This window comes from Danio rerio, chromosome 23, assembly GCF_052040795.2.
Source record: "Danio rerio strain M-AB ecotype USA chromosome 23, GRCz13ab, whole genome shotgun sequence".
NCBI classification, from domain to species: Eukaryota; Metazoa; Chordata; class Actinopteri; order Cypriniformes; family Danionidae; genus Danio; species Danio rerio.
In genome coordinates, this window is record NC_141043.1 from 36,482,150 (window position 1) to 36,498,669 (window position 16,520).

The window sequence follows — 16,520 nt, forward strand, 5'->3', positions numbered from 1 at the left end:
TACTGCACTCTAAAAAAAATACAATACAGTTAAAGAAATTGGGATCAGTAAGATTTGTATTCAGGTATGTATTTTTATTTGGTTATAAAGGACTTATTCAATTGGTTCAATTGTTCTGTTTTTGGAATAAGCACATTTTTAATACACACATACAAAAAACGTATACAGCTAAAGGCAAATTTATTAGCTGTCCTGTAAAATTTGTATTGTTTTTTAAATATTTTATTTAAATATTTAAAGTGATAATGTGATCTTTAACAGAGCAAGTAAATCTCCCAGTATTTCCTACTATATTTTTCTTCGGGAGAAAGATTTATTTCTTTTAGTTTGGTAGAAATGATAAAAACATATATATAAATACATATAAATAATTTTTAAGGTCAACATTCTTAGCCCCTTAAATAAAAAAACAAACAAACAAATAAATAAATAAATAAATAAATAAATAAATAAATAAATAAATCTTGTTGTGCAATAATCCATGTCTTTGCTGGCATTTCGGCAGAATAAAAAACCATAACGTGAACATTGAGATGCGTAGCAAAAAAGAAATTCAACCCTTTTGACAAAATTATACGATTATTATTATATTATGAAGCATTTTTTCCCCTTACAAAAATAAACAAATAATAATGTAGATATGCGTCCACGCTTTTGTATGCTTTCATCTGTTATTTCGCAAAGTCTGGAAATATCCACATAGGGGGAGAACTATAGTAATTTATAATAAACATGTTTTTGAACCACATAGTAAAGTGTAAATTGTGTATATGTCTTTTTTATGAATGCTACAGAATACTGAAGCATAATAAACTGATATAAATACTAAATAATAAATTCTGTAACGTTAGTGTAAACTGGTGCATTGTGATCATAGCGTAGAAAGCTGAAGCTTATTGAAAAATTAGTTTATTACTATAGTTGTGTTGTACCACAGCAACAATGTAATCACTAAGATGGTATAATTCAAGTAATTATCTATAGTATGCTTCAAAACACTAGTATTTCATAGTATTTTTTATGTAATGTAATTATACAGTATGTACCAATTCGATGACAGGCAAATATATTTTAGTTCATAAAAAACTCGGCCCTCTTCATGATATAAAGACTATGCCCAACAAATGTGGTTAATTTCTATTTATTTTTTCTTTGAAATAAGACATAAATCACAAAATACAGACTTTCCTCCATGTCTCCTATTCAGATTTTTAATTCTTGAATTTTGTGCGTCACCAGAACCACGTGATTGAAAGCAACCTATAGGAACAAACCTATATTACATGGTTAACCCAATGAAACCAGTCAAGTCTTTTAATTATTATTTGTGTAATATGATGTAAAGTCTTCATGGCAAAGAATAAATAAATGAGTTATTAGAAATTCAATATTAAAACTGTTTAATAATAACAATGTGTTGAAAAACACATCACAGGCTTTGTTAATAAAAGAGAATTTAAGTTTCCCGAATTTTTGAATGGAGGATCGATAAATGCACAAATAGTTGTCAGTTTTCCTCTGATTGCTGTGCAGTTTCGACCTTATGCAACAGCTTGAGGCGTTTGGCTTTGAACTTGCAGCTTTTGATGTTCTAAAGCATAAATGTAAAATGAAATATATTTTGGTCTGAGTGTGTGTGTGTGTGTGTGTGTGTGTGTGTGTGTGTGTGTGTGTGTGTGTGTGTGTGTGTGTGTGTGTGTGTGTGTGTGTGTGTGTGTGTGTGTTCTCTACTAAAACGACTTCAATCACATAAACAGTGTTGCTAAAAGAAAAAAGAAAGACCAGTGTATTTACTGCTTTTTATATGCTGGTGTCTTTAAAAATATAATTAATCAGCAAGCACATTGGTGCAAACTTGACACCAAAACCAGCTTGGAAATTGATGCAGGACTAAGGTGGCTTTTTAGCTGGAAAAACTTGCTTCCAATCCAATGCGTGCAATTCTTACTTGCCTAAATCCCCATGTTTGCCTCCACTTCTACAGGCGATTGTTTTTCTTTACAGTGTGTCAATGCACCGAACCAGTTTTATCGCCATGTGATCATTGAGTTGGTCTTGGCAGACACGCAGAAAGAAAAAAAAATGAAGGCTGCATAGCAACAACGGTGGCATGCTTCAGTGGTTAAATAAACTGTAGCCTCAATCAATGCGGTCAGGTTTTTCTCCAGTCTGTTTGGGAGCTAGAGCGGGACTTGCTGTCTGCAGGGGGTCCAGCAGAGCTGAAGGGTGGGAAAAGGGATGAAAACAGAACTCCTGAATGGGAGGATAGATGAAAACAGAGCATGCGGATAGAAGGAAAACAGATGAGCAGAGAAACGGCTTCCATACGGGGGAGGAGTGTGAACGGTAGCGATCTTCAGTTTGGTAACTTCAACTCAGCGGAGGAGGTGTTGGAAAAAATGTCTCACTCACCTGTTCGATAAAACACCAACTCACTGGGTTTCTGCGCCTGACAGTTGTAAAGGAAATTTTGTTCATGAGCGTAAACACAAGTACATTAGTTCAGTCTTCCTTTGGAAATGAGCAAACATCCTCCGCATAATTGCAAATTTAATTTGCATAATGTGTAGCATTTCTGTGTGGGAAATAATCAGGTTGCCATGAATCCATCAGGATTGGATATTATTGGATTATATGATCAAAAAATATAATATTTATAACAAATAAAGTGATTGAGAAAGTCATTACACAAGTTAATTTCAGTGTCTTCAGTATTCAAAACCGTTTTTTAAAAATGTAAATATCCAGAAACACTCATGAAAGTTAACGTGCCGGGAAGAACCACAGAAGAACCATTTTTTTGCTTTCCCTTCAACTAAAGATTACAGCAAAGCTTGAAGAACATTTTAATAAGCTAAAAAAGCCACCATAAAGTACGTTTAGAAAACATTTCTATGGATGTTAAAGGTTATGCCAATAAAGAACCTTATTTTTATTTATTTTTTTGACACCATTAATGTCAATTATTCATTCATTCATTTTCCTTTAGCTTTGTCTCTGATTTATCAGTGGTCGCTACAGCAGAATGAACTGCCAACTATTCCAGCATGAGTTTTTACACAGCAGATGCCCTTTCAGCCGCAACCCTTTTCTGGGAAACACCCATACACTCTCGCATTCTTAAACACACTCATACACTACGGCCAATTTAGTTCATCCAATTCACTTACACCGCATGTTTTTGGACTGTGGGGGAAATCGGAGCACCTGGACAGAACTCCACACAGAAATGGCAACTGGCCCAGCTGGGACTTTAACCAACGACCTTCTTGCATTTAAGGAATAGTGTTAACCACTGAGCCACTCTTAATGTCAATGATGTCAGTTTTAATTTACTTGAATACATTTTATTAATAAAGATATGACTTATTGTGAGCAAACAGCACTACAAAATATTGATAACGCAAATATTTCTTACCTTTTTTCTGTTTGTCTCTGTCAGTTTTTATCAGATCGAATCCTGAAGGCTGCACGGGTAGTTTACAGCACTCTGATGGAGGGTAACCCAGGCCTGATAAGAGACAGAAAACACCATCTTAAGACCTACAGGTACATCGCAATAAGGCGCAAGATTTGTATGGCGCAATTTGTTGCTATTTTCGGACCAGAGCAATCCTAACTTTCATGTTTTGCACCACGTTATTTAAATAGCAAATCCTTTTGTGCCACTTTGTGGATTCATGGGCATGCCGGTCTAAAAGGGAGATGTGTTAAGGCACATTGTTGGTACATTACTATTTTGAGGAACTGAAATAGACCGCATGGTCTAAGGTCCAGCGTATTAGTTATGTGCCTATGCCGGCCCAATCGCTTACACATTGCTTAATACAGTGAGGACGTACAGCAATACACAAATATCTTTCCATATGAAAACAAATTAAAGGATTAAAACTGCCACGCGACACAACTGATTCTTAAAGGGAATGGAAGATGGGAGTCTGATCGATTTAATGCACCTTATAGTCAAAACACACTCATAACTCATTAAGAGAATAAGCACAACCCCGTTAGACCTTACCCAGGGTGCAGGCTGTATTTTTCAGTCCTTAAAATAGCAAAATTGGATCTGGACACGCCGTTAATGCTTTTGTGCCTTGAGCATCAAACTTTGAGCTTAGATTGTAAAAATAGACGCCCAAGTTGTTTGCACCAAGTATGCTATATTTCTGACAGAAACTGATCTGGCCATTTCCGAAAGTCACTCAGCATTTAATTGAGTAACAAATAAATCAACATGCATGGATTCAACCACAAAAACATGCAAATTAATGTGTAAATCTTCACTCAGTCTGCAGATTTTTGACAGCAAAATGCTTCTCTGGTTTGTCCCACAGACAGTGCTGCAGCGGAAAGGAGCTTGTGGATTGGTTAATGAAACTCAATGATTGTTTCCAGTCCCGGAGTCAGGCAGTCGGAATGTGGCAGGTTTTGGTGGATGAGGGCATTTTGGGTCATGGTAAATATCAACATCCTTTACAAGATTAAATATGCACATCTTCATTAAAAAACTACAGTACATTGGTAATATTGAGTGATTATTTTATTCATATGCAATAGTATTTACAGTAATGCAATTGTACATTGATGTCTCACTAATTGACAACCTATGATCTGTCAAAATATGCAGTAAAACAGGAGTTAAACTTCCATGACAAAGACACACAGTTTTACCGCTTTATGGAAGCAGAGTTTGACCTCAATCACACAACTAACGAAAAAGACTCCAAAGACGACGAACTACAAGAGAGTTTATCGCTACTAATCCAGATGGGCCCAGATGCTCTTTTGACGATGATACTGCGTAAATGGTAAGACATTGGAAATTGTTACTAAACTGTCTAAAAAACAACAACAACAATATACAGTAGTTTATAGTTTATTAGTACACTATTTTAATTCAGTTTATAAAGTAGCTGTTTGTTTTGGAGATCAAAGTTTATGATACATGCACTGTTGTTGTTGTTTTGTTTTTTGATATGGTGGATTTTTCTCATTTAGAACATCCAGGCAGTGTTTTGAATTAGTGTTGGGCGATGTCGACCAATTTGGCATTGTACGATGTCTAATGTGAAACATCACAATGGACGACGGCATCGTCGTCATAGCCGGTGGTGAATTAATTATTTACGAATAATTAATTAATTCATAACAAATTAATAGTTTGTAGTCTACTGTTTTAACTACCTTACCTGCATGGTCTTTGTTTTACCCATAAACAAATTAAATAAATTACTTGTAAATAACTTTTTCCACGGGACTCTGGTATGAATAGGCAGAGTGATCTGTGTCATTTTAATAGCGTCGACAAACTTGATTGGTAAAAAATGTCCACAACCAACAGAAACCAGCGAACAGTATCTGAGGTTTTTGCTGAAATTATTAAGTACAAGCATGAAAGATTGAAGCAGTGTACTGACACTGTTACCTGATAGATTCAAAAGACTGAGGAGTCATTACATAAAGACAAGATTACTTAAGTATCACATTTAACAACCATAGTGAGATGTGATCCAGCGGTACATCCTTGATAAACTAACCGACGTGCACTGCTCTCTGGGGTTTTGTGCTCAAAGTATACAATAATATCCAACTGGCTGCTGGAGCTCAGAGGTGCGCATATGCTGCAACGCATGCCTGTGTGTGTGTGTGTGTGTGTGTGTGTGTGTGTGTGTGTGTGTGTGGTCACATCACATGATGTGCGTTTTCAGCAGTATAGTGTGGAAGTAGGGTTTTTCAGAAAGGCTAGATGAAACGCCAGTGTGGATGTGGATCGTTTTAATCTAAGACGTATTAGTGTAAACAGGGCCTAAGTGTGTATTTTTCGCGAGCGGGGTGGGGTGGAGAATGTCTATCAGCCATCGGCGATGGACGTTGTCATCGTCTATCGACCCAACACTATTTTGAATTATACAAAAAACAACAACATTTGTGATGTTCATCGATCTGTTTGATATGCTTATGATAAATGGTCTAAGGCATTGGAATAGACACAAAATAATGTTTCTTTCATTAATTTTCTTTAAATAATATTTTAATAAATATAATAAATATAATAAATAAAACTTTCTTTAAGTTTGCCCAACTTATTTTAGTTCAGAAAAAGATTTTTTCAGCCACATATGGTAAAGATTTTATCAATTTATCTGAAATAGTATTAAACCTAAATATGTTGAATTGTTTTTCTGTCATAGAAAACTATTGAAAAACAACTGTATAAATGGACCTTTTTCCCATTTCCGGGTTTCTCAGCAGCTGAAGTCGTAATATTTGGGTACACTTAAGAGCAGCGGATGGGAGAATGCAACAAATACATTTATTACAATCCTATTTGCTCAAATAATGAAAGAAAAACTCAATGATAGTGTTATTAAGATATTCAGAAAAAGGAAAATAATTTTGTCAAACTAATAACGGCAGAACAACATCAAATTTACCATCCCGCCCACAGACACAGCATTAAATCACCTTACATAACGGTAATTAGTTGCTGTTTCTTTTGTAATTTGATGCAAATATGATATAATACAAAGTATAGCTTTATAAATGTACATATTTTTTTATCAAAATATTTTAAATGTTAATGACTATTAAACATGCCATAACCATCTTGTGAAAAGGGTCCATCATGTTTTTGAACATAAATGTAAAGAAATTAAAAAGTTTTTTTTTAATCAGAAAGAAAATCAGAATGCTGTTTTTAAACTATTTAGGTTAAAAAATAGTTTTTTATGAAAATATAATAAATTAAAATATGATTTATGTAGTGTTTGACAAAAATATTGTATTCTGATCCTCTGTTGTTTTTCCACAGCGTGATTTTTTGCTAATTGTATCGAATTCAATTAGGGATGCTCCATAGGGACATATTCAAAAATCGAACAGCATATGATGTTTAATCTCTATTTCTGAATGTAAAATTTCTGTATGTATTTATCGCTCTGTCCATGTCATAGCCCAAGCCAGAGAACCCCAGAAGATCTGGAAGTTATTTATGAAGAACTTCTGCACGTCAAAGCTGTGGCCCACTTGTCTACATCTGTGAGTCGACACTCACTGAAGCATGTCATATTTGTTTGTGCCACCAATTTTAATTCGGCCCTCATTTGTTCGATATTTTTCACTCTTTTTTTGTAGGTTCGTAAAGAGCTGGCATCAGTGCTGGTATTTGAAAGCCATGCCAAGGCGGGAACAGTCTGTGAGTGTGAAAGCAATGATGACATAGCATTTAGCGGTGGGCGTAAAGAAGAAACAGAGCTAATATTGAATTTGTGGTTAGCAAGAGAAAAAACAAAAAACAAACGAGCACTGAATTCCTGTTTAGACACCAAGGAATGTGAATGAGACGATTAAAACTTTTTATTGTGTAACTTCTTGGTTGTTTGATGAATTGAATGATTGACATTTTAATGTCAGTACGCTGAGAGACAATGAAAAGAAAGAACTTAAACACGTCTGGTGTCAAAGCAGCAGTCATTTATGCACTGTGAATAAAACAAGTAGGAGGCAGATGATTATCTAATTAGACAGTTTAGTCACTTTCAAAATCTGTCAAATTCATAGACTCTTATTAGTGTAGTTTAGTTTATTCAAATTATTATTATTATTTTTATTCTAGGACCTATTAATGCTATGCTATATTTACCTGTTAAAATTTTCATTCTGATATTAAAATGTACTCTCAGCACACACAGGACATCAACATGATGTCAGACTGACAATGTGCCCCAACATCATGAGGACATTGCATTTTGTTTTCGACGTCAATGTCCAACCAAAAATCAAAATCATGTCTCATGAGTTTTTCAGCTTGACGTTGTGTGGACGTTACCAATATGACATAGATGTAGGATTTTGGTTGCCATACCTGACAAATAAATGTCAGTATTTGATGTCAAGTTTTTCTTTATTCTTTATTTTTTTTCTCTATTATAGTAGCCTAGGGCTACTCAAGTTTTTTAATCGGCATAAGGAATAACTGTATAAATTAATTTTGCATTAAAAAAAGCATTTTGATATCGGTAAAGGTGTCTGCAACTTTTGCAAAGCGTCAAAACAGCAGCATATTGGCGGTCAAAACACATGCATGACTGCATAAATTATTATCCTTTTTTTTAAGTCGAATATCAATAAATTCTTATCAATAAATTTTATCTTTGAACCACCAGGTGGCAGTCTTTGTACTCTAATTTCGGAGTGCAGATTGCATAAGTTTCATTAATCTATATATTTTTTATTTTATATAGTTAAACATATATATTTATTATTTTCCCAAGTGTGGATAACTACTGTAAGAAAATATCAGCATTTGGTACATACTTTTGGTATTATCTTTGCCTGAACTGACCCAATCTAATCCTGCTTTTATGAAATGAGCCTGCTCTTTAGCAGGTTTGAGCTACCAGAACTGTTGCTATGACAACAAGTCTCAGATGAGTTTTGAAAAACTAAACGATCCTGGATCATGTCAAATCTTCAATATCCAAATTCAGCTAATTGAGTAATCCATGTACGAAGAACAGACCCCTGATGAATAAATGTAAGCATTTAATGTCAATATGACGTTGATTTAAGATGTTGGCTCATTGTTGGATTTTGGTCACTTTCTAACACAACCTAAATCAACCAAATATTAACTTCTAATGATGCTACAGCTTGATGTTGTGTGGACATTACCACCTTGACCTCTATCAGATGTTGGATTTTGGTTGCCATAATTGACAAATAAATGTAATAAATTTGATATCAATATGACGTTGGTTTAAGATGCTGGTTTAACATCAGATTTTTTTTGTAACGCAAAATCTTTCCAACACAATCTAAAATCAACCAAATATCAACGTCATTTGACTTTGTTACTGGACAAAATAACACTGCCTAGACATTGAATTCTGGTCACCTGACGTCACAATCTAAATCTAACGTAATATTAACATCTTTTAAATTTGTAAGCCAGCTGAGTTAGCTATTTAGCGTTTTACGTTAATATGCCAACACTAATCTCATTTTTCTTTACAATGCAACATACTGCAGAGTGCAATTAAAGATTTAACAAGCGAAATACTGTGTGTAGGGTCAATTTTTGTGAAAGAGGGATTAAAATAACATTATTATTGTATATTTTATACAGAAGTCAACATTTAAAGTGACAAAATGTTTTTCAAAATTGTCCTAGGAGGAGAATAGGTGTTGTTCAATAGTTTTGGGACAACTTTGATGAAAGATGATGATCTATTTAAAATGTTGACTTCTATATATCATGTAGGAGTATTATATAGGTTGGAAGGAGGATTCAAATGTAAAATGTAAAGTCCATAAATATTTATATAGTTTTTATTATTTAAATCATTACTTTAAAAATGTAAATCTTTTTTTTTTTTTTTATGAAACCTATATAGGGTAAAAAAATAGCATCTATATCTGAAAATAAATCAGCCAATCAAGCTTTAGTTGCAATTCTGGCTTTTGGTGCCAAAAATAGAAGGTACATGTCAAGTCTCTAGGCACAAGTTTGTGTTTATCATAAGAATACAATGTGTAATCTGTTTGTATTTATGTCAGTGTTCAGTCAGGGGGACAAAGGGACTTCCTGGTACATCATCTGGAGAGGCTCTGTTAATGTCATCACACACGGCAAGGTAAAGCCATTTACCTTCAGCTGAGTGACTTTGAGTTTAAATTTAGATAACTTGCATTGTTTGAAGGTAATTCATAATGTGTGTTTTCTATAAAGATAAGATCATCTTGTGTATGTGCATGATAAATGACTCTAAAAAGGTGTTAAACATATCAGTGAGCATATGTTTATAAAACTTTGCACTTTCCTGTACAATTAAATTAAAATGATTTAATCTCAACACATCTCACACATATTATTTTTTTATTGTTTTGATTATTATTATTTAAAGTTTGTGATGTTTGTAAGTCACTTTGACCTGCATACTTTAATTAAGGCAACTGTACTGACACAAAAATATAAAATATTATTAGCACAACAATAATAACTATACTATTAAGCTAAAATATAACTGCTAACTTTATTTTGTCATACACAGATAGTTAAAAATAAGCAATCATTTTATTTGTTTTGTCTATCTGAATCACTATTGAATTTAAATACAAATACTTCCATTGTTGGACTATAAAGTGTGTGCTGCATCTTAAGTAAAGATGATCTCATTCAGGGCTTGGTGACTACGCTTCATGAAGGAGATGATTTTGGCCAGTTGGCATTGGTGAATGACGCTCCTCGAGCCGCCACCATCATTTTAAGAGAGGACAATTGCCACTTTCTGCGGGTGGACAAGCAGGATTTTATACGCATTCTTAAGGTAGGTTTGTGTTTGGATAGCTCAGCATGAATTTGAATGTGAGTCCATGGTGTCTTTAACCTGGATTTAACTGCAGGACGTCGAGGCAAACACCGTCCGTCTGGAGGAGCATGGTAAAGTCGTTCTGGTTCTTGAGAAGAGCTCGGCGCAGGATACACCAAGCTGCAACAAGTAAATCATTTTGTCAGTTTTTATACTATAGTGCACATATCAAATATTTAACTTGAGCTAAATAATTAAAACTGGCATCACCTGACAGAATAAAAAGAAGTGTGTTTATGCATTTAACTTTTGTACTGTATTATAAGCATTTTTAGCAATTAGATTCATCTTTAATTTTTATGGGAAAACAGCATGTTTTATCCTAAGCCAAAACACGTCAACTTAAGCAGATGATGTTAGATTAAAGGTTTTTATTTAGTTTTGAGGGTCTCATACAATAGGTTTACATGCAACTAAGATAAAAAATGTAGCGTATACTTTTTTCAGCCAGCAAAATTTAATCTGCATTTTCAAATTTTTGGTCAAAAGATAAAAATGAGCAAAAAAAAGCTGATTTACCACACTGCCCATCAGTGTTCAGCACAGAGGTTCTACTCTCCATCTAACCATTGCTACTGTAGGGTCTAAAGTGGTTTTCACACCAGACATAGAAAGTATTGTGCTATGAAACCCATTCTTTTCAATGGCATGCACCAAGCATAGTTGCTGCACCAACCAAAGCACAAGAGCAGCTGACCACACGTTTGACTACCTTGCACATTGGGATGGGTACCGAAACCTAAATTAGTGTAATATTAATAGTTAAATAAACACGCACATTCGGTTACAATGAAAACAGTCTTTTCTTTCTGCAGTAGCCTAAATAAATCTTAAAAATTAAAAAATCTTTTACATCAGCTGTATTTACAAATATAGCCTATGAATAGCCTAATAATAAACTATGCTTATTAGAAAATTATATTTAAAAAAAAATGCTTATTTTTACATTGCAAGATGCTCCAAAACTGTTTTAAAAACAAAGTTAACTCCCAAAACACCGTTTTCACTCATTTATGTGACCTCATTTATGTGAATGCATTAGTGAAAAATCATATATGTATAATGCTGGGACATTTATGTAGTATATTTGTTTCTGATGCTTGCAACATCGCTAGTTTTTTGTCATGGCAAACCAGGTAAAGGTCACCTTATGACTCATTTACTGTCTAATTTAGTTTAATGGTGTGTGATTATTTTAATTACATTACATATTATTAAGTTTTTATAATTTATCTTTTTAAAATCTATTTATTAAATATTTATTAAAAAGCTTTGATTTCGGTTTTTGGTCAAATGCATCCATAATTTTCAGTACATCCCTAAATAAAATTAAAAAAAATTAAATTTGCTCATAATATACATTTCATATTATCTTATTTCACAAATAGTGAAATGAGCGGGATATTTTACTGCTAATAGAGTAATAATTAATCACACTTAAAAATAAGCAATGAAAACATTCCTCCAGATCGATATTCTCCGTAACACATACTGTAACTAAAGAGGACTCTACTATCTATATTTAAGCAAACTTTCTATAAGAATCTACAAACTACATATGCTTGTCTTTGTCCAGCTCACCAATCAACATTCACAACACAGTTTACAACCTCACATTTAATGTATCAACACTGGGATGGTTATGTATCATGTATTGAAGGAGCATTCTTTCAATAAAAAGATTGCATTTGCTTTTGTACGGAATGTCTCCACCTCACAACACTGGGCTCATTTTAGCATTCCTGCGTGTAAATCAAATCATCCAGCATCTTTATAAACCATTTATATAACATCAGCAAGTGAAACAATCCCTGAATAACGAATATCGAGCATCGCTAAAGCTGTCCGCAAGGAAAGTGCAACTACTGATTCATTCAAGTACGTTACCAACATACAGTATGAGTGCTGTTGTACAATGAAATGCAAGCTCAATCCTTATTAGTCATCACTATTATTTGATTTCAAGTGCACTAATTCAATTATGAACAACAGAAATGGAGGACGCCTAACTATAGTTTGAATTATCCAGGTACACGGTAATGTCAGGAACGCCGGAAAAGATCCTGGAGCACATGCTGGAGGCCATAAAACTGGAAACCAACGGAGCTGACTTCATAGGTAAGGCAGATGCATGGTTTGTGAGTGACTTGTATAACAACCTGTTATTATAGTTGTGTACCACAGAAGGTCAGACTGAGGGAGTGACCAAAACATTCCAGCTCATTTGGTCTTGTTTACACATCCATTCAAAAGCAGCAGTCAGATGATTGAGGTTGTTCTGGGCTTCTCCACACAGCTCAGTGATGAAAACAAGTCCCTGTTGATGAAGTTTTAAGAGCTTGTTTTTTTTGTGCTTCTTTAGATCCCTGTGTGACTGACTTTCTCCTAACGCATCCCGTCTTCATGCCCTGCAGTCAACTGTGTGCTGCCCTCCAGCATCAATATCCTTACAGTATATTAGTCACTTATATTCTGCTTCATATTGATATTTCTCTACCAGAACATTTACATGAACATCAACATTCTCTATTAAAATAATACTCTGATTACAAGGATAGTTCACAAAAAAGACAATTCTGTGATCATTTACTCACCCTTGACTTGTTCCAAACCAGTTAGAGTTTTTGTCTTCTGTTGAACACAAAAGAAGATATTTTGAGGAATGTTGAAAAACGGTCCACTGAAATTCATTGTAGAAAAAAAGTTCTATGGAAGTCAGTGAACATGGTGAACATACCCGACAACACTCCAGTTTTTCTAGAGAGCTAAGAGCTGTTTGTGATTGTTTTGATGTTCCTTAACCTGCTCTTGCACTTACCAAGCGGAGCCGTCTGAAGGCTCAGACCTGGAGAAGGCAGCGTACGCTCTCAACACCAAGCAGAAGGTGGTGAAGCTGGTGTGTCACTGGGTGGCTCTGTTCGCTCTGCTGCTCAGGGACGATCCTGTGGCCTCTGAATTCCTGGAGGTAAAAATGAGTTAAATTCTGTAGTACTACTTCAGTGCTGTTAAACGTTTTATCATGGTTCACAAATGTAATTTAAAGTAAAAAGTATTACAAGTTAAAAAAATAAATATAATAATAACAAACTAGATTAACATTTTAAATGTGCTAATATTAATAAATTTGGCTGGTCTTACAGTGCATGAATCAATTCATATTACATATTATAAAAAAGACAAGTTAATGATGTTATTATTAATATTATCATCATCAATATCATCATCATCATCATCATCATCATCATCATCATCATCATCATCATCATCATCAACTTAATAGTAGTAGTCATAACCTACAAAATTTGCAATATAAATATTGTTAAAAAGCTGTTGTTGTTGTTATTATTATTATTATTATTAATGATAAAATAATAATAATAATAATAATAATAATAATAATAACAACAACAACGTAGCCTGACATTTAATTTCATTTAAAAATTAGATTTTTTACAAAAAAAATACTTTTAAAATATGATACTAATATATTAAAATATATAATATATAATATATATAATATATATAATAATAATTGTTAATAATAAAACATTTTCTTAAACAATAATAAAAAACATAATTAAATGATAACCAATTATAGTACCATACCCCTTCCATGTATTATGCAAAAAAATGTACTAATATAGTAGTAATTTTTTTTTAATCTATGTTATAACAATTCTGCCAGGTTTAAATATTAAGTATGGTATTTTTTCCACAAGAAAAACAATGTTTAATAAATATATTGACCAAAGTAATTACAAAAAAAGTTTAAAATTAGTCAATTTTCAAATGATGTTTAACAGAGCAAAAAAAAATTCACAGTATGTCTGATAATATTTTTTCTTATGGAGAAAGTCTTATTTGTTTTATTTCAGCGAGAATTAAAGCAGTTTTTATTTTTTTTTAAACCTTTAGAAGGTCAAAATTATTAGCCCCTATAAGCTATATTCTTGATAGTCTACAGAACAAACCATCATTATACGATAACTTGCCTAATTACCCTAACCTACCTAGTTAACCTAATTAACCTAGTTAAGCCTTTAAATTTCACTTTAAGCTGTATCGAAGTGTCTTGAAAAATATCTAGTAAAATATTATTTACTGTCATCATGGCAAAGATAAAATAAATCAGTAATTAGAAATGAGTTTTTAAAACTATTATGTTTAGAAATGTGTTGAATGAGGGAGAAAAAACAGGGGGGGCTAATAATTCAGGGGGTATAATAATTCTGACAACTGTATGTATTTTCTTTTGGAAACTTAAATTTAAAAAAATAAATAAATATATTGACCAATATTAACATAACCCATATAATAATAATAATAATAATAATAATAATAATAATAATAATAATAATAACTGTCAAAAAAAGTTAGAAAAAAGGCTGCGGTCATACTGGACTTTTCTGTTCAAGCTTGGTGAACTCTGATCTGCGAAATCGCATCACTTGACAGCATGAGACCAATTGAGGATCAAAAAATGACCTCTCTGGACAGAAATTTAAAATATGAACCAATCACTCGCTTTTTAATATGTCTAATTATCTTATTTAATCCCGCCCCTTTTCAAAGCGACGTAGTACAGAATTTGCATGCTCAAACTCGAATGTGATCACAGCTTTAAAACATAAGAAGTAAAAGTAAAAATGCATGAAAAAAACTACATTATATCATCATAATGTGTCCAATAAATCCTATATCAATCGAATAAACTAAGTGTCAACACACTTTATTTTTCTTTGAAGATTTTTTCACTCACATTTTGTGACATTGAACAGTCAAAACAGGCTAATTGTACAGTCATTTGCTGCTGCCAATCCTGTTGTCCTAAAAGGTAAATGTAATGGGAAAAACTGTTAAAATATCACTGTCATTTTCTATGATAGAAATTCAGGGAAGGAGTGATGGCAGACTCAAGACTTTCTAGCATGCTTAGAGAACAGCTAAGGGACAGGAGGAAGACAAAAATGTAAGTATAATACATACACATACAAACACCTGCACTTATATATGTGGTCTCAATATGTGTGCCATATAACCTTGTCTGTGACAGATGAATCATGAACATATTGAAAGTGATTCTTCAATGTGTACCTACTGTAATTCACACTTAGAAGGATCGTTTAGAGCCAAAAAATGATATAATCACATATGATGTCATAAAGTCATAACATAAAAAGCACAATTAATCTTTATCTGACCTGCTATTAAAAAGTCCACAGCTTGACTCTTCAGTTTGCTAAATATGTCATAAAATCTCATTACATAATCCCACATTTAAACCCTATTTATTGCACACTTTACAGAATGGAGAATGGATGTCACACTCTGACAAAGGTAAGAAGCAATGGTTTCTTGGTCTAATAGGAAACTGGCAGCGATAAGAAAGCCAATAAATCCTACTTTACAACACAGAGCGATAAACAAACTCTCCGGTGGAAAAGTCAACATCTCTGTTGCCGGAGATCTTAAGACAAATACAAAGAACAAAACAAAAAGTAGATCCTGTAATACACATTCATTACAAAAACACTGAAATGAAAACTAAAAGTAGGTCAGAATTATCCACGGTCACATGAACCCCAGCAATATTGTGTAGATATTTGCAGTATGATTCAGAACAAATGTTTAAACTAAGTACATTCACTACCTGACAAAAGTCTTGTCGTCGATCCTGACTGACTTGCTAGAATGTTCCACAGTTTGAATAATTATGGCTTTTTATTCTCTACTCTTTATCTACGCTACCTGACAATAGTCTTGTCTTCGAACTCATTTGTAAGAGCAAAAAATAATAACTTGACTTCTAGATGATCATTTGGAAAAGTGGCAGAAGGTAGATTTTTCTGAGGAATCATCTGTTGAACTGCATCCCAATCATCACAAATACTGCAGAAGACCTATTGGAACCCACATGAACCCAAGATTCTCATCAAAAATCAGAAATCAGTCAAGTTTGGTGAAGGAAAAATTATGGTTTGGGGTTACATTCAGAACGACACAGTGGCGCAGTAGGTAGTGCTCTAGCCTCACAGCAAGAAGGTCGCAGGTTCGAGCCTCGGGTCAGTTGGCGTTTCTGTGGGGAATTTCCCTTCATTCGCGTGGGTTTCCTCCGGGTGCTCCGGTTACCCCCACAGTCTAAAGACATGC

General features: G+C 33.6%; 1 protein-coding gene and 1 long non-coding RNA gene across 19 annotated transcripts in view; one reads left to right on the top strand and one right to left on the bottom strand.

Annotated features, from left to right (window-relative positions):
* The window catches only part of rapgef3 (Rap guanine nucleotide exchange factor (GEF) 3), a 76,800-nt gene that overhangs the window by 42,667 nt on the left and 17,613 nt on the right, over positions 1-16,520 (top strand). For all 10 annotated transcript variants that reach the window (XR_015523783.1, XR_015523781.1, XR_015523780.1 and 7 more), the window contains 13 exons: positions 3,443-3,549; positions 4,335-4,456; positions 4,628-4,808; positions 6,954-7,038; positions 7,135-7,195; positions 9,559-9,635; positions 10,182-10,328; positions 10,405-10,499; positions 12,400-12,488; positions 12,733-12,811; positions 13,185-13,335; positions 15,257-15,339; positions 15,677-15,707. Coding sequence is in view for 6 of the 10 variants with exons in the window: in XM_087307518.1 (XP_087163644.1) it covers positions 3,443-3,549; positions 4,335-4,456; positions 4,628-4,808; positions 6,954-7,038; positions 7,135-7,195; positions 9,559-9,635; positions 10,182-10,328; positions 10,405-10,499; positions 12,400-12,488; positions 12,733-12,811; positions 13,185-13,335; positions 15,257-15,339; positions 15,677-15,707 (1,308 nt within the window). In the remaining 4 variants the exon portion in view is untranslated. The remainder of the gene's footprint in view (positions 1-3,442; positions 3,550-4,334; positions 4,457-4,627; positions 4,809-6,953; positions 7,039-7,134; positions 7,196-9,558; positions 9,636-10,181; positions 10,329-10,404; positions 10,500-12,399; positions 12,489-12,732; positions 12,812-13,184; positions 13,336-15,256; positions 15,340-15,676; positions 15,708-16,520) is intronic.
* Positions 1-16,520, bottom strand: part of LOC137489139 (uncharacterized) — a 49,532-nt gene that overhangs the window by 17,912 nt on the left and 15,100 nt on the right. For 3 of the 9 annotated variants that reach the window (XR_015523800.1, XR_015523806.1, XR_015523801.1), the window contains 4 exons: positions 13,189-13,329; positions 12,965-13,001; positions 10,389-10,490; positions 3,419-3,511 (listed from right to left, as the gene is read on the bottom strand). This is a non-coding gene — a long non-coding RNA (uncharacterized LOC137489139). Of the gene's footprint in view, positions 1-1,789; positions 2,254-2,313; positions 2,576-3,418; positions 3,512-10,388; positions 10,491-12,964; positions 13,002-13,188; positions 13,330-15,129; positions 15,198-16,520 lie in introns of those variants that run through there. The other 6 variants (XR_015523805.1, XR_015523798.1, XR_015523802.1 and 3 more) reach the window with 5 other exon arrangements.